This window comes from Aythya fuligula, chromosome 2 (genome assembly GCF_009819795.1).
Source record: "Aythya fuligula isolate bAytFul2 chromosome 2, bAytFul2.pri, whole genome shotgun sequence".
Classification (NCBI taxonomy): domain Eukaryota; kingdom Metazoa; phylum Chordata; class Aves; order Anseriformes; family Anatidae; genus Aythya; species Aythya fuligula.
This window is the reverse complement of record NC_045560.1, coordinates 25,204,125-25,223,453: the sequence shown is the minus strand read 5'-3', so window position 1 is coordinate 25,223,453 and position 19,329 is coordinate 25,204,125. Positions and strand designations below refer to the sequence as shown.

At 36.6% G+C, this 19,329-nt stretch overlaps 1 protein-coding gene across 1 annotated transcript in view; it reads right to left on the bottom strand.

Annotated features, from left to right (window-relative positions):
* VPS50 (VPS50 subunit of EARP/GARPII complex) overlaps positions 1-19,329 on the bottom strand; it is a 75,342-nt gene that overhangs the window by 2,868 nt on the left and 53,145 nt on the right. Inside the window, exons 21-27 of the mRNA XM_032180938.1 lie at positions 15,728-15,849; positions 12,168-12,248; positions 5,999-6,147; positions 4,771-4,867; positions 4,457-4,615; positions 1,996-2,117; positions 162-351 (exon numbers count right to left, since the gene is read on the bottom strand). Coding sequence (XP_032036829.1) covers positions 162-351; positions 1,996-2,117; positions 4,457-4,615; positions 4,771-4,867; positions 5,999-6,147; positions 12,168-12,248; positions 15,728-15,849 — 920 coding nt within the window. The remainder of the gene's footprint in view (positions 1-161; positions 352-1,995; positions 2,118-4,456; positions 4,616-4,770; positions 4,868-5,998; positions 6,148-12,167; positions 12,249-15,727; positions 15,850-19,329) is intronic.

Below are 19,329 nucleotides of genomic sequence, written 5' to 3'. Positions count from 1 at the left end.
TATGATAATAAACGTATACATATACACACATGTCCATATTGCATCCCATACAATATTATTATAACAAATTAATATACACATGCATATGAGCATATTCATTTTTTAACACACAGAGGAATTGGTTATTTAGAGTCGTAAAAGATTACAAATTTAACTCCTACCCTGTGCTCCTTTATCCAGCGCTCCATGTCATTTTCTGTTAAGTAGTATGCTTTAATGTAGGTCTCCACAAATTCTTTATCTGGAATGGGCCTAATGTCTGTTAACTTTTCTAGTTTCATTAAAAACTGTTGAAAGTCCAGTTGCATCAAGGCACGTCCTTCATTGCTGCATTTCTTTACATTAGCATAACTGAAAAGAGGAACATGGTGGAAAGTAACAATTAGAAGGAAATAGAAATGAATCTTACTTCTCAGAGCTGTTTAACTTAGCCTTTCAAACCTTGAGGAGGAACATAATTAAGGTTTTAAGTTAAAAGCACACAAGAATGCTTCTTCAGATTTTTGATGCAGTTTTTATTTGCATTAGTATAATATGTTTTAGTCCCCCACATAGAACAGAAGCCCGCAATATGCAGTAATACTAAAACAAACAAAAACCACATGCTAAAGCCACTAAAAATCCTACATCAAGCAGCTTAAGAATAGAAGTGGGATAAAGGAAATGAAATCAGTATTGATCAGTGTACTAGACAGTGGCTCTAGTCAAGTGATCATGATCACTGAAATGTGAAAGGTACCATGGCAATTTTAAGAATGATCAACAGGAGTAACTGAACTAATTGTGGAAGCATCAGACAGGTACAAAGCCATCCAAAATCACAGACAACAACCAGAGGATAAAGGGTGGCAGCACTGGCTAATCTCTGTGAGAAGTTAATGGTTTGATGAGAACAAACTGACAGAAAACTAGTGATAGGTCTGAGCTCAAAGAAGAAGGAACAGTAGATGAGTTTAGGACAGGGAAATACTAGGAGGGATTCCAGTGGGGTGATAGGCAGCAAAGGAAACAGTCTTTTTGAATGGATGAGAAACAAACCCATTGGTTGGTAGGAAATAGTGATGTTAGCCAGTTGAAAGGCAAGGAGTTGGGGAGAAGACAGTTGTTTTGTCCCATTTACTTTGATTTGTGGCATGATGTTAAAGTGGAAACAATTATCAAAAAGGAAGGATAGTTTTTTAGGACATCTTATGACGAAACTGGGAAGCTACATGGAGGTCTGATGGAGCTGGATTTAGTCTCCCTGAAGATAAAATTGGTCTCTCAGAGACTGCAAGCAGAGGGAGGGAAATAGACATGAATATAAATGTGATGGCTTGACATAAGCAGTGGAAGCTGGTGATTCACAATAGACAACTAACACTTGGAGAACAAGGATGCTGTTGGGGTCCTAAATTAGAGGAAACAGCAGAAGAGTGGGATGGAAAAAAGTGAAACAGGCAGTAGGAAGTGTAAAGTAGGAAGGTAAAGATAACCAAGAAAGATATATGTAAACAAAAGCTGAAAGAGTGAGACAGCACATATTCAACAATGCAGATGACAGCACAGACAGGTAGCAAGTGGACAAAACCGCAAAAATAAATGCAGCAGATGAAAAGACTACAATACTCAGGCTACAATAAAGACCCTGAAAAGACTGGGACACTCATGGAAAGGTAGGAATGAGCATAGCATAGCTGTTCCCGTCTAAGGTGTTTGAGTCCACATTTACCAAGCCATCTAGGACACCTCTCCATTTCTGATGAAACTGTAAGGCTCCTGCTCCACAGCTATCCTAAGGTAACTGCTAGGGTTGACAACCTTCTTCCCTGCAACTGTCTTTCTTCCCAGCAAAGACAAACAGCATCACCACAGAGATGCTGCAATCATACTTCAGCCCCTTAAACTCAACAGCTTACCAGTGCATTGCAAAAACTAGGACCTTTAAAACCATAATATATGCATTCTCACTACAGACATATTTACCCAAGACCAAGACTTCCACAAACTACTTACCCTTCCACAAGAGTTCTATTAGCTAAGCGAATGCAGTGCTCCCAAAGGATATTTGAGACTGGCAGTGGAATACGGACTCTCTTAGATACTTCATTCAACCTTCTGTTAAATTCTTCAAATTCCTGATGAAACATGAAAGGTCATTACTCCATCAGCATGAAAGAGACTGTGCTATATACATGCTTAGGAAAAAAAACAAACAGATATGCACATAAAACAAACACTGAAAAGTAAGAGCAAAGCAAAGAAGCTTAATAGGCACAGACTATAGAGACAGCCTGTGCAGAGTAGAAAGCATACCACATTCTAGTATATCATTCATAACATGACTTCAGTAATTTTATTTAAAAAATAAAAAACACTACTCTGGTTCTACAGAGGTGTAGGTAGTTCTCAGCAAAACTGAGACATCCAAAAATTAGCCAGGTGTCTAATCCTTCAAATGCTGTTTCATTGCCTCACTCTCTAAACTCATCTTTAACTTTCTGAAAGCCCCTGAATAAAATCCAGTGATAAGCTCTTTATCCCTCTAAATACCTGCCCCATCAGCATTCAGAGAGAAGCTCAGAAATATAGTAACCATTTTCATTCCTCAAACTGCATTATAAAGCTTTCAGGTGCTTTAGGAAGAACCGAGAGCACCCACTGAAAACAAACCAAATCCAGCAGTTTAGCCGGATACTGTGTTGCTAGATAACAGTTCAGAAACAGGCACCTGAAACATCAATGGACTTGAGCTGTTACTATAAGTGACAAACTAGTCATAACTGAAATTAATTACTGCTACAATGATTTTTGTGACTTACACAAAGTGAAATAGAAGCTGGCTGCCAGGAACTAATGCCTCTATCGTTTAAAAAAAAAAATCAAATAACTTTAAAACAAAGCAGACCTTGACACTGAACTGCATGCATAACGAGCAAAACCAGTTTGTACTGCAGCCTATTAAGGCCATACTTGTTCAACAAAATGCTTCCATTCCACAGCTGGAATCTAGCTTTTATCCTTTTCCTATCAAGAATTCAGCAAGAGAACAAGAAAATAGACACTCAGTTGGGAATTTCAATAACCATTTTAAGCTAGTATCTGACCAAGTAACTGGTGTTTAATGTAAACTTTCTGAGAAATGTTGCAAGAGGAAGCACAATACCACAATACCATGCCTTAACAGGCATAGAGATGGCTCTTGTGAAGATGCACATGCCTGTCACTCAGGACCAATGAAATTCTTCAACAATCCTCTTTTCCCAATTTATCCACTTCCATACATACTATATGACTAAGTAAGGAATTCTGCATATGCACGCACACAGCTAAAAGCAGTTGGCTATTACATTAACCATTCTGTTTACATCTGACACTCCTGGAGTCACACAGCAAATCACTAATTGCTAAGTAGTAATCTAAAAGCCTCTGTAGAAATTATTATTAGTTATAAAACATAGAGGCCAGAAATTCAGAAAGGTTTTTAATTGCATTAGCTGATTGTCCTGAAGCAGATTCATCAGCAGTTGCACACTCATAGAAGGGAAAAGTTCTACTGCAGTGACCAAATGCTGTAAGTACAAACTGATTTTAAAAAGCCACAGCTGCATAAAAAGGGGTAGTCACAAAGATTCAGAGAAATTCACTGCATTCTCTTTTTTTTTTTTTTTGAAGCAGAGAATAGCTGTAAAGTACTAATGTGTAATCAAATCTGTTATTCAACACAGATGCTTAACTTTCTCTGTGATATATACCTCACAGATCTTTAGATTAATTTTTCTAGTTTCCCTGTGAGATTTACTGTAATTCCACAACTTCCTTCTAAAGACCTTTATAAATATAGTTTAGGCATAAATAAAAATCTAACAAAGGACTGTCACAAGAATTCATTCCATATGCCATAAGATACGGCAATTGTATAACCACTTCTACTGAATGCAATTGAGAAGTTGGCTGAATAACTTCTCATTTAGCTTCCTTTTAAAATGCTAACTTTTAAAGAAACCAACTTCAATTAGATAGCATACTATTATTAGTAGCGCTGGTCTGTCTGATAGCACCTGTGATACTGCTCAAAGACAACTGATATAATTATGCAGAACCGCAAACAGCCTTTGTTAAAACAAATAAACACACACCACTTCCTCAGGCCACTGTATTTTCCTATTTTCCTCAATGTTACTTCCGTTTAATAGGCATTTACCTTCTATTCAGGACTTAGACATGAAACTCATTAACCTTTTGGGGTTACTTTCATCCACAACGTAGTCAAAAAATCAGCATTGAAAACAAACATTAATGTATTCTGCTAGTAACAAGAATAATGAAAATTCTGGACAGACCCCCTTATAACAACTTAGTATTTGTCAGGATGCTGGATAGCTCTAGTCATGCTGCTTTAATAGCTTTAGTGAAGTATTACAGCAGTTAAACGTTTAAATAAGGTCTAGCACTCTGTTTCTCAGAAAGTATTCACCTTTAAAAGAGCATCTACGTATACATTGTGTTGTGACATGATTTCCTTCACATCCCATTTTACATTAGTCATGAGAAGCAGCATCTGTTCATAATCAATGGCTTTAGCAGCAACAATCCAATAAACCGGTTTGCGTAGTTCACTGGCAGTTGACACTGTCTGAAATCGAATAAAAAGGAAATTCAATTCAGTAAATTTCTGGCTAATAAGAGCAACTTATAACTATGGTGCACAAATATGGGTACCACACAGTACAAGTTCCAAACTTTCTGTTTAAAAAAATATATATCACCTGTGAATTACACAATTCTGACCTGAGAATAGAACTGCTGAAGAAAAGGCTTCTTGGCAGCTGGCATCACGGCATCAAGATGAGGTTGAAGAAACTCAAACTGCTCAGCCAAAAATACCCTTTGAAAACAAATGAAATTCACCATGAACTAAATGCAACATCTGGAATGCCTCTATACTTCTGTTCCACCACAGTTAAGATATTTGGAAATGATATGTAACCTTGGAAAATGTATTCCTGATAAGAACTGTACCATTTTTACGCTAACATGTCAGTGTGTATACTCAGTTCTGACAATTTTAAAATGTGATTGTGATCAAGAAAATGCTTCAATAAAAACACTAAGGCTTGAATAGCAACAATTCAGATTTCTGTTTTACTCAGGATGTACCGCTAAAGTCTGATCCAAAGCCTAGTAAAGTCAGTGGACAAGTGTCCCGTGATTTTCATATGGCAGGGCAGTCTACATTAAAAAATCCATTTCAGAATTTCAAAATAACATTCCAAGTTACATACTTACTAGTGAACTTTTAAAAGACAGAAAATGAGATCAAATTCTTCAGCATGGGTAGGATTATTATTTTTATATATATAGTAATGTAATGAAGAAGTACATTTTTAACTAATCATAAATGAACATTTAAAAAAAAATACAAACAACCTCATTTGGAAAAACATTTTAAAAACAAATTACTAATCTTTAACAGTGTCCTCTTCTGTGAGAGGAAAAAAAATAAAATCTGATTCTTACTTCTATTCTGACCAAATAAAGAACATTTTGTAAGAGTTTTGCATTCCTCGCTCATTATAATCTTCTTTTCACAGGTAAACTTCCACCTGTTGCCAAAAGTATCAGAAACAAAGTCAAGCCAATATGAACTAAACAGTTCTGAGTCTCATATTAAGTACTCAAATACTGATAGCTATGGTTTAAATGGCACATACATATTAAATACTCCCATTAGCCTCTTAAAAATTATATCTTTTCCTGTAAGATTTGGCTTTGTAATATCACAAATTACTGGACCAGCTGCAGTAAAATTTTATTGCTTGTGCTTGCAGGTGGTAAACCAAATGATCGGGTCCTGGTACCTTTAATTAAACAATTACCCCTATTGCTCGTTATTAAAATCACATTCAGAAGTAGGAATTTTTGACCTCTGAAGAAGGTTTTGGCATGTAATCACAATCTCTTAAACGATCCTTAGCTTCCAGTGACCACAAAACACGGTGTACAGTAAATAACCTACAAGGATTCCGTGGCTACCACTCTCTCTGCCAAACCATACAGCGAGTTGCCAGACGTCAGAACTACTAGATGACTGAGATGTGGGCTTGGCACCTTCTCCTTTCTCTCTTCAGCAGCTGTGAGAGTTCCTGCAGGATCAGCAGAGACCTCCTAAAACAAAGAATTAATCAACTGAAAAAAAAAAAACAACAATTGACTGGAAAACAGTAAGAATGGCGGTAACTGAGCAGTTTCAGATGGCTTCTTATCTGATAAAGGAATGTTTCTAATTTTATGATTTAACTTAAATCAAGCCTGAATCCAAGGTGACAACCATATTTTCTATTTCAACAGTATGGTGTTCAAACAAGTGAAAAATCACTTCATGCAGATCAATATCTGTCTCAGGAAAAGTAAAAAAAAAAAAAAAAAAAAATATTGAACAAACTAATGCCCATACAAGCTTTAGCCCAACTGCCTACAGAGGGATTAACTTCTCACCCCTGGATATAGTTTCTTCAATATGACAGCAAACAAAGAGACAAATCAAAGGAATATTATTCATGTGTGGGCTTAACCACTCCTGTGATCTGTGGCTAACTTAGGTAAAATACATGTGATGTTTTTTTAAACAACACTATGTTACCATTCCAGCACAACTTTTATCCTGCAGACAACTCAGTTGTAAAGAGCATGGAAATATTCACAGCAACAGAAAAAACACCTCTAGATTTGACAAGTATAAATATCAGTTATAGATAGAAGAGGAATCACAGAAGGAACAAATTTCCAGAGCTACTACAGTGGTCTAACCAAGTGTATAAGTGCTTATGCTTACCTATTTGCCAATATCAGATCAGGACATGAAAACAAGAAAGCAGTTATGGCTTTACATTTATTAGTCATACTATGTTTAGCGCTTACACACAGTCTACAAAATATGGGAAGTGCTACAAAAGAAAAATGATACAAAACACAAATCAGATGATGAAGATTGGCATGATACAGCACTGGGTTCTTAACTAAGAGCCTTCCATGTCCCCAGGATAAACATTCTATGGCCAACAGGTGGTATGACAAATCAGCCTGGTTCTATGATTCTAAGACATTACCTAACTCATTCCAAGTATTCCAAGGAAAAATACACGCTACAGATCTTGAAAAGCCAAGAGAGAAGGCACTGCATGCAACAGATGAACAGGTGAAAAGGAGGAAAGCAATGTGTAGGTTATTCTGGCAGAAAAACCTGACAGGGCTATTGTGGTTATAATGCAGCAATTAAAGGTGGAGCAGGAAAAAGAAATTATGTCGAGTTGAATAAGGAGTTTGTGAGAAATTAAGCGATTCAGAATGAGCAGAAAAATCAGAACTTAAAATTCCTATAGAAAAAGCAGCACTAAAATGTATCTACAGACTGGATGAAAACCAAGTCAAAAATTACATTAAGAACATAAGACAACTAGGACAATAATATTGTCCAACAAAACCAAAATGGTTTGAGGTGCAGAGAACCAATGTCATTGCTAGTTTGCAATGAAATACTTATGAGTATTCTGTTCATCTGCCCCAAGTATCTCACTTTTGGAAGCTACAGCACCAGTTAAGGCAGCTATCTTGCATACAGAGGATATTCACAAACAGGTAATGGCAGTACCATGACTGAAGAAATATTTTTGTGAAGATAAAGAAGTTGCTAAGAGACAGATAAAATACGGCATCAATTTCCCTTCCAAAACACATCATAGATCACGAACTGATCGATGCCACGTACTGACTTAGGTTGTACTGGTCTCAGTGTATTAATTAACATGGTCAGTAAGCATCATTACTATTGCAAAAACACATTTCTGGTAGAAACGACAAACGCAAAGACAGAATGGGTGCAGATCTTTCTACACATCCTGCTTGGGGAACTGACAGTGAGGAGACAAGCTACACAGAAACAGACACTTGTTTCAATATATTTGGCCTAATGAAAGCAGTAACTTGCCATTATATATTGCTCTTCTTTCCCTTTTAATACATCCTGCTGGTATGAATGAAACAACCTAGAGACTGCTGTTTCTGAAGAATCCAGATCATCTCTGCTGTTGTGTAGCAGGTATCTGTACTGAAGCTGTCTTACACTTGCTACAGAAAGGGCTGAATATGGAGTTGAGATATACATGCGAAGTTCAATACAATGTACCCAAACAAATTTTTTTCCTCTTACCTCTCCGAAGATGAAACTGCACCCTAATCCGCTTTAACACAAACACTTAAAGAACTTGATTTTTTTTTTATTCTTTTGAGTTTGCCAGCAAGTATTTCCTTGAAGCTACTTGGTTTTGCTTTGACACACCGAATTTGTTACTCAGTCAATGAGATCCCAGTACTCTTAAACATTATTTACTATAACAAAACAAAGACAGTTCTGCTCAAAAGGCCCTTTTTATTTGTTTTTCACTAAACCTATTTCATTTATTTGGCATAAGAAGTTTCAGACCATAATTAAAGCACTGTCAATATTAGCAGTGCAGAAATCAACGTAGGCAATAGCTGGACAAAAACTCCTCAGTGGTGTATTTACAATGCTTTGAATCTCAGCAACACCCAAAGAACATGCTTGCTCAATCCTGTAAAGAGCTAAGCAACCAACTCTAAGATTGTTAGACTGGAGCATCATACACCGGTCCTTCCATCACTGTCATTGTGACCACCTTACACAAAACATTCAAGATTAAAAACACATTCATGTATCATAAATACAGGGGGCAGGGACAGATTCACTTCTAAATGAAATGCAGTGTTTTGAGTGGAGAAGGAGGGGTTTTGTTTGTTTGTTATTGCTGAAAAACATAGGATTACAGTAATGTTAGTTGTATCGGTGCAGGAGCAGCATACATGTAAGGACATTGAACATTCTGGATCCCAGCTGAGGTGTCAGATCATTGCCCCATGGTAAAGGGAGCATAGCTGAACATGTGTTTGTATTCCATCTTTTTCCTGTTCACAGTCTAAAACAGGAATTTAAACTACAGGTGGACTTGCTGCAGTTTATAGAATACAGTATACACTGGTTTCACTGTGAGGTATTGCACTGTGAAACAGAGGAAGAGTGATTCAGCTATAGCTGAGTACTTACAGGGGACAGGACCCTCCAGCCGAAGCAGGGGTATGTGATGCATAAGAAGGGACACGGGGAAGAGGAGAAGAAACACTTTAAATAGCTGCAGTCTTTTTGCTCAGTCATGAGTCAGAAACCCGTCTCACTGTTTCTCGGTGGTCCAAATGAAAACTGGGATAGTACTTCCTTCACAAGTATGGTGACTATACTGTAACTACAGGATATATTAAAAGAATACGCATTTCTTGCGCTGTAATAATAGGGAAGTAAAAAACTTCGAACAGAGCAGCTCCATAAAAAGCTGTAGAGAATGCCTCCAATCAACCTCCATACTCCTCATATTGAAGTTCTGGTCCAAGGCAATCCCAAGCACAAATACAGGCTGGGTTGAAAATGGATTGAGAGCAGCCCTGAGGAGAAGGAGCTGGGGGTGGTGTTTGGTGAGCAGCTCAGCATGAGCTTGCAATGTATGCTGACAGCCCAGAAAGCCAACTGTATCAGGGCTGGAGAGGGAGGAGATTTTTGCTCTGCTCTTGTGAGACCCCACCTGGAGCGCAGTGTTCAGCTCTGGGGCTCCCAGCACAGGAAGGACATGGAGCTGTTAGAGGGAGTCCAGAGGAAGGCCATGAGGATTATCAGAGCTGGAGCACCTCTCCTATGAAGACAGGCTGAGGGAGCTGGGGTTGTTCAGCCTGGAGAAAAGAAGGCTCCAGGGAGGCCTTACGGTGGCCTTCCAGTACCTAAAGGGGCCTACAGGAAAGCTGGGGAGGGACTCTTTGTCAGGGAGAAGAGTGACAGGACAAGGCATAATGGCATTAAATTGAAAGAGGGTATGTTTTACATTAGATAGAAGGAGAAAATTCTTCACTCAGAGGGTGGTGAGGCCCTGGCACAGTCTGCCCAGAGAAGCTGTGGATGCACCATCCCTGGAGGTGTTCAAGGCCAGGCTGGATGGGGCTTTGGGCAACCTGGTCTGGTGGGAGGTGGCCCTGCCCAGTGCAGGGGGGTTGGAAGTCAGTGATCTTTAAGGTCCCTTCCAATCTAAACCATTTTATGATTTTATGACGATTCTACAAAGACACAAAAGAGAAGGCAGCTTGGCTTTACCTTGCCAAAAGCGGAACCTCCCTTCCATTTCGCTTTTTCTTTCACAAAGCAGGACTAAAATCCAGCCGCACAATAATAGAAGTAGTATCCTATGAAGGTATCTGATATAAACTAGACGGCATTAATTCAATCCCAAAAAGGATACTGAAACCTATCATGACAATTTTATTTTATTTAAAAGAAATGGCCTCTAAACTCCCCAACTTTTCCTCTTTCTCTTGTCAACAAATATAAATAAACCTTCATTCACTTGCTATCTCTTTTAATAAATGAAGTCCAAGCTAGGAATGATCCAGTCAAAATTAATAAAGAGTCTTGACATAGACAATAGAGCTCAACCTTCACAAACACTAAGAGATGTGAGGAACTATTCTGATCTACATGAAGTTCTGACAAAGCATTAGTAACAGAATCAAAACAAACACTTGTTGGGACCATCCTTATAAAAATAAAATATTGAAAAACACTGCCACTGGGAACCAAAATGTAGGAGAAATGATAGTCCTTAATAAAGTTATTATGAATAGAAATCAATGCAAAAAAAAATCCTAACAGGCCATGAGACTGAATCCCACAACATAAACATGCAAAATATTTTCAGAAAGCAATTTACAACAAGCTAAGAAAAGAGACAGGAATTTTGAGAGGAGCACAGAACAATCCATACAGTCATAAGAAATAGCCATTTTATGACAGTAAAGTTTAGTCTTCACTTTCACAAATTCTTAATGATGATAACAATAAAAATACCCTGGAAACTTTTCCTTCCTCATGAATCAAAAAGTAAAAAATTCTTACTGACAGCATAAAACCAGCATGTGTTCATAAGATATTAATAATCTTCATTGAATGTCTTGAAGTTAGCAGTTGCTACTTAAGATTTCTTCCTCCTTTTAAATCTTACCTAGACCACAGCTATTTATTCCAAGTGACACTAGCGTTATCTGTAACAGCACTGTTAAATGACTGAGGAAGAAAAAGAAATCCAGTTATTTTTCCCAATTTACTCCTAGAAATAATTTTTTAAAAATTATATGGACTGGAAAAAAAGATCAAAACAATGCAAAGCACTGTCAGGAATACTGACTACAGATTAAATTAAAAAAAAATAATTCCAGGACTTTATACTTTTCCAAAATCTTTATTAATCTGCAAGATCTTCCTAGATTTTTTCTTTTCTCTTCTGAATACATTGATTCTGAGATGAATATCAAGATGACTAGTTGTTTTTTTTTTCTGTATTATAGAGGCCTAGGGTTAATAGTTCTCATGCTCCCTCTACTGACTTTGTAAGAAATGGCCCCAAAACCCTTTAAAATGTTTATTGGAAAGAATGGTTTAGGATTCAACTGTTCTGAATGCTTCAAAGAATTGAAAAGGCACCTGAGTATGATTTTGTTGAATACCAAATCCCTGTGAAAGTTGTAGTAGATCATTTGTCTCCCACTTCTGCCTTGAAAAATAAATTCTTCCTCCAGCATACATGGGATTAATTACTGTACAACATATCTATGATACTCTTTAGAAATGTCTTCATAATGTTTCAAGTGTTTTATATTTAAGTCAAAAAAAAAGTATACAATTCCAATTTTGTGTACTTCTTAACAATATTTCTTCATAAACACTGCTCCCCAGTTGAATCTACCAAATCTACCTGCTTACCCTTTGTAATCACAGATGTGAAGGAACAGTAATCTACTACCAGTGTGACACAAGGATCATATTCACTCTGCAATTTCTGCAAATAAAACAAGTTTGTAAAATATGACAGAGAAAATTCCCTGATATTCAGAAATGACTTAACAAAGGGCTTAACTTACATCATGATATACTAAGAAGCTGTCTTTCTCATTACAGACATTGAATATGAGAAGAGAGAAAAAAGAAAATCAGTAAGCCATGATGAAATACAATTCCTGAATTTCTGACACAACCCTCTATTTCACTAAACATTAACAAAATCCAGGTAGGTACTTACCAGATCAATGAGGCTCTCTTGGATTCTGTTCAGTGTCGTGCGTAATCTGCTGCTACTGAGGCCCAATCCTGTTGATTCAAACTGGAAGAAATATTTAAGTTTGGAAAGGAACAGTCCTTAGTTTAAGCTTTACAGGGTTACAACAAAAGTTCACTGGATACAATTTACACAAAAGTTTTAGTACATAACTGCAGCTATAACTGTACAAAATGAAAAGATGATCAACAGAGTTCACTGCACTCAACACTGCATTGATGTAAAGGATGACCTGAGTACATTTCATGAAGATGACAACTTACCATTCAAATCAATCAGTACACATCCTTTACTGCTGTAACACTTTAAGCGAACACGGGACTCTAGATTGCATCCTCTGGGACACCAGACTGAAATGGCACACAACTGTGCCCCAGCTGAGACTTGCATGCACACCACACACAAGCCAAATGGCCTTGACTTCTCTCTCAAACTGTAAATTTCTTCTAATCCCTTACTGAATATCTAACTTGCACATGTAGAGCTATACCATTGATCTTTATAAAACAGTCATTATTACCTAGTGTTTTTAAAGATCTACCTGACAAATGTGCCATCTTCATGTTCACAGCTCAGCAGCATTATGGGGCAGGTGTTGAGCTGGGATAAATCAACACACTGATTCCCTGGTAAATGCAACGAATTATACCAGCTGAGGGGCTGATCTGATGTGTGATTAGTGTAGCTACTTACCTTCTACTTGCCATTACAAGGAAACAAGAACAAACTAACAAACCAAAGGTGGTGGAAATGGGACAACTACACAACACACATCTAAGTCAAGAATCTGGAAGTATTTGAATACAGTTCTGGTATGTGATTCACACCCCAAAAAAAACAATCTACTGAACAATATTTAGAGCAATGAAGTTTACTGTATTAGACTTCCTTTCAGTGCACTAAATCAGGGAAAGAAATGTTTGAGTCCTCTTCCCTCTTTTACATACAAAAAGGAATAATTTAGGTCCCCATCTACTACATTTAACCTTTCTGACTTAAGTCCATCTGTCCTAATTTTCCCATATATTCAGTGAAAATTATATATATATACACACACATATATATACATATGTATATATATATATATATATATATATAAAATATTTATTTTTTAAATTGTACCTGCAATTTTCAGCCATTAAATTTCATTTTAAGGGAGTTGTTTCTGCACCATCAGAATACAGACTACACAGTCTGCCGTTATTCCTTTCTCTCTACCTTTCCATTACTAACTTTCAACAGCTATCAGTAACTTTCAAGTACTTATTTTATAATAATATATTTATTGCTAAAAATGGCAATTTCATGTTACTGTGAAACACACAGGAATAATAATAAGGAACGCAAAAAAAAATCTTAAGTTTCCGTAAAACATTACAGAGCTCCAGATTCAGCAGGCAACCTGTTACAGCTTGAAGCTGTACATCCGTATGTTTAAGAAAAGAAGGAAAAAATAATAAATAATAGGGAAAAAAGAGATTATTGTTCAGCATCTCCTCCTCCAGGCCAGAATTTCATGACTTTAAGCAGAATATGTCACTCATCAGTATAACTCTTCTCTTTTGCTATTTCTATATGCAAAGTGGTAGATATTCAAATGTCACAAATGACCTAGTGCACTTAGCATTAGAGAATTTATAGAATAACTTCACTCATCACCAATTCAATGTGACACTTTATCTTTACAAAAAAAAGTTTAAATGTTTTCTACAAGAATGGCCATTGGATTTACACACTATAATAATGTCAAAAAAAAATTAGTACCTTAAATTTATTTTGCTAAGGAAAACTATGCTGTGGCATGTTCATCAGTATTGTACACTTTCATGAGTATATATTAAATATATGTAATTTATTTTAATTTCAAATTAGGTTGTTCCATAATTTGAGATAAGTAGGAAAGACAGCCTTAATGAGGACTCCAGGAATTAAAAAAGTTTTGAAATAGTAATTTTGGTTATAATGGTGTGCAACTTTTGGCAGTGAAGAAAGCCAAATACTGACTACACAGGCTAATCATTCTAAAGAGTCCTGGAAAGAGCAATGACCTAGCATCATGACCGGACATAGAAGTCAACATATGTATTTTAAATCCCTGATTTCCACTGAACTGGCAACAAACTATGTACAATTGATCATTCCTCCTGTACTAACTCACATATATAACATAAGCACAGTATTTCAACCACTTAATGAAGTTATAATATTAGCATACTTTCAAGAAACCCATTCGATGCATGTTTTATAAATAAAAATTAGAACAGGAACACTGACAGTGGTCCAAATCACATACCATCAACCATCTCTACTTTTTAAGGGTTTATAACATAATGGGAAGTGAGAACATTTAAGCAGCATTACAAGAGGGTTTATCTCATTCATAGACCCTTTGTAAGCATTATGTTTCCCACAGAAAATCATCTGTCAAAACAAAAACTAGGCACACTACGAAGACGTCACAATTTTACCACCCATCTGCTATAATGTTTACCTGCCTAGCACTGTGCTGTTCTCTGAGAGAAGTAGAAAGTAAGGAACTTGGTATGGGCTTTAAAAACACAAAACAAACAGAAGGTGCAAATATATATAAGCACTGAATACCACAGCAGCTGATTAAGCCAATGGAAATCAATTAGCTTAACAAAAACAAAACAAAAAAACACACACCCATCTTCTAAACACAAACAAATTGCAAATATATTTGTTCTGCCAAAGAGAACAGCTCAAAAACATTTAGAACCATATGCTGAGAGTCTGAAAATCCAATGCAATTTGCCAAAAGATGATGATGAATTTGGAACCCTATTACATTATTGCTTGTGAAGTAATTTAGGGGCCAAGAGAGGAGAAAATTGTTTTTACATGCAGCTTTTCATAAATGCTTTAAGACCATCCTGTTGAAAGTTGATCCACGTTACGTAAAGATATTGCCAACAAGCATTTATTTTAACTACAAGATCACTCAAAAAAAAAAAAAAAAAAAACACTAAAATGTTTTTGTTAATGCAATTAGCTTGACAGAGTAATAATATACCTGAAAAACTGAATTTCAAACCTCTTAAACCTGAGCTGCTACTTAACCTTCATGGACACTTTCTCCTCTTTGAGCTATTATCTAAGCTGAAGAAATACATATAGGAAAATCAAATTGCTTTATCCTTTCTAGGCTCCAAGCCACCACGTGCTATTGCAGCCTACTCCTTTGCTCTCCACTTTCTTCCACTACTTCCAGGTACTTCACATTGTCTTTACTGTCTATTCAAAATACTGCTGGAAAAAAAGACCACAGAATGTATTCAAAACACAATCGGCTTCATGTCGCAGCAATAATGATGCTCCCTATACTTACTCCCCTTGTTGCTGATTTAATCAGCCTTTTCTAACTCCTGCATTCAGATCCATTCTGGTAACACTAATTCTCTGGAAGACCATATATTTGGTACCATCTTAAGTAAAGAGATCTCCTCTGTATTCTCATTCTATGTATATAACGATACTGTGAAACAAATTATGTTTCTACCCACCGTGTCATTTCGGCCAAAAAACGTATAGACTGCATACAGATAGTAGTCGAAGAGCTGAGACATGAAGTGGATCACATCAAACGCAATTGGTTTGAGAATATTCATCATCTGCATATATTTACCTTGAAAATTAAATACAGAAGGTCAGTTTTCTCAGCATGAGTGCTACAAAGATAGTGGTGAGCTTGACAAACTCAAAGAAAATTTACAAAGTTTATTATTTAGCTTTGACTATTAAGAGCAACTTAGCAATATTTTAGAGATTAGCAGGTTTAAAAATAAAGCTACATATTATGGCTAAGACACCATAAACAACTCAAGACTTCTCTAAGTGTGGATGTTAAACTGTATCAAAATGTCATGAACAATTCTTGGCCTTCTGGTACCAAATTAAAAAAATAAAATAAAATAAAAGACAACCTTCTGGTTCCTTCACAAGTTTCAGCTTCATTTAGCCAAAAAATAATAATCACTTTAAGTAATCTGTAAGTGATATACAGAGCCACTGGAGACTTTACGCATTAGTGTGTGTTTACATATGCGCATATGGATAATTTTCAAACATTAACTTCTGAAAATAATAACTGGAAAAAAAAATAATCTCAGGACCTTCATCTATACGTTAGGTGAATCAAACAGATCACAGGATTTGGACTCAAGAAGGGATTTTTTGCTAAAGGTTTAATTCACAGGGCCTATAGGTATTTTGTTTTCTAGCACAGGCATGTCTCTTTTCAAAGGGTCATAAGTGTACTTAATGAAAACCCCTGATTTTGCAGAGACCCTGGACTTCCAGTTAGCTAGCTCAGAAATGACATACTACTTGCCTTATTAACATTTTAAAAGCATAGAGTATAGTCAGCTTTGGGTTATTATAGTAACACACAACAACTTTTGAACCAAAAAGTAAATGCAGTTCACCCAGCATGTAGGATATAGCACATCATTTAACAAAATTTCATATTCCAGACATGTTTTGACGTGACAGGTTGGAAAAAAACTGTATGAAGGTGCCAGAATCATTTCTTTTTCCTGTAGTCTGCAACACTGTTTAATCAAAGTTAACACTGTGCCCAGCAAAGTAACTTACTAATCAATATAGAAAATATGGTTTTATACAGAGAAACAAAATCAGCTGTTAGTATCAGAGGGAGTAACTTGAATCGTTTAAGCAATTACTTGTGCTCATTAAAGATGACATTCATTTGATAAATACATGACACAGCAGTATGGTAAGAATCAAGCAAAAACCCAATATTGCTACTTCCCACGTTTCTATCTAGCTTAAACTCCCTGCTTGAACATCTGCGTCCCAGTTTGCTAACACACACAAGAATATATTTTGTTATTTTTGGAGATCTGACAAGGGTTGCAATATTTAATATTTGGCAGGTTACCCCACTTGTTAATTCTGCGCTTAATTATCAATGCTTTGACCTACGGTATTATGAACAAGCTGAAAAGCAGACCTAAAAAGTTCCACTTAGCTACATTTGTTTTTCCGTGTTGGAAGACAATTCCAGCACAGTTCTGTGTGGAAATTTATGGATGTTTGGAAAGGATGACACCCTATCAAAGCAGCTGCCACCTTCATGTGTGTTATCGGAATATTCCATATTGCCACAGAGTGATTTTTTCCACTTTGTGCTAAACACATTTTTCAAAGTTGCCTGCAACCTATACACAATATAAGGGTGATGCGTCACATTCTGGACAGTTAAGATTTCCAAATATCTGTGTAACTGGCATAAATGTTCAAGGTAGTCTCTCAGGCAGTGTCGTGCGCTTTTCCAAAGGGCTATACACTGCTCAAACACTGTCCCTATAAAACTCTTCTGTGGCCAAGAACATTTCTCTATTACTATGTCACTCAGCATCTTGACACAACAAGTGTGCCAAGAACATTTCCTCCCAGTTTCTCTCTCTCAGAGGATGCCAAATTTTAACATCTATACGTTGTTACCTAGTTGCACTAAAGTTCATAGTTTGGGTGAAAAGGGTGTACATTTAAAAACAACACTAATATCCCAAACACGTGCCATGAATTTCCAGAAATACCACTTAAGAGTTTCAACAAGTCAAAGTAACTGCACTTTCTAAAAACAATTCATAAAGGCCAAAACTGATGAACATTTGCCAGTTCTTTTTGTTGTTGTTTTGTTTTTAAGTATTTCCAGCACTTCTTCTGTCCTTAAAGGAAGCAACTAGACAGTACTTTCTATCAGACTAATCTATTTAAATACGATCACTACAACCCAAAAGGTAAATAAAATGTATTCATAAAATATTCCTGTTGATGCACAGACAACCTAGGTCAAAATATTCCATAAAAATTTAACACAGGTTCATTCTTCCTTTATGTTTTAAGTCAACATGCAAGAGTTTGATAGGAAAAAAATAACTCCATAAATTAATCTAATGGTTCCTTTATGCTGGAAACAAACAGAGAAATAACTACCTGGTTATGAAAAACAAAATAAATTGAACCGTTCACTTGAAATTCAAATTAAAGAGTTAGAAAAGTTCCCACATCAGTTATACACAGTAACTCATTTATTCTATTTAATTATACTAAGACACACTTTGTTTTATTCATCTAGCCTCCAGAAAGAGCACTCAAGAATAGTTCAAAAATGATTATGAGCATTGCCATACTCTTTCAGCAAGTACTACTACCTGCATATTCCTAAAAAGTGAGGCAACAAGTTCTTCTACTTGTTTGGGCAATTTAAAATCCCATCTTTATCTCACCCCAGATTTCCTGCCATAAACCTGGTCTTCTTTATGATTTATCTTTAACTAACATGGGGAAGCTGATCTACATCTAGTAGAGGTGATACTGATGGAAGATGATACAGGAGGCAGGAGTGTCAGTGACAACACGTAGCATGGACAAAAGCTGCTTAAATACTTGCATTATTGCCACCAAATAAAATCTCTCTGAAATTACAGCCTTGTTTTCAAGGACCAAAACAGTAAGAGAGTACAGGCTTTCTGATCATGGGTATTGCATATGCAATTCACTTTGTCAAACGATCTGAAAAATAAGACCCTTACCCCACATTGGTTGCTTACATCTCCTGCACAGAAGTCACAGAATATCCCAAGTTGGAAGGGACCCACATGGATCACTGAGTCCAACTCCTGGCTAAGTCAAGCAGTTCCAGAAGACACCTGCCTGCATGTCATATCCTAGTATAGTAAAGATATCCAGGGCAAGTACCATCTTCTGGAGCTTCTGTACTCCATTGATAAAGAATCCCAGACACTCATCTCAGTTACACTCCTTGGAACTGAACAGTGACTACGTACCATGGCATTTTCCTAGCCAAAATCCTGAGACAGTGTGAGACAAACCAAAGCCTTCCACAGCATTAACAGAAACCATTGTTAAAAGATGGACACGTTTCACGGCATCCCTGCATTCTGGGGAGAATGGACCAAACCTGGATCTCTTACAACCTCACATCATGATGCCTGGCTAAATCAGGTGAGCAACAACACGTTTACCTTTTTGTTTTACAGGGATGAACCAAGAGACGAGAGGGGAAATGCTAATAAAACTGATAGTCTGGCTAAATGGTGGTATCTTGTTTCTTGTT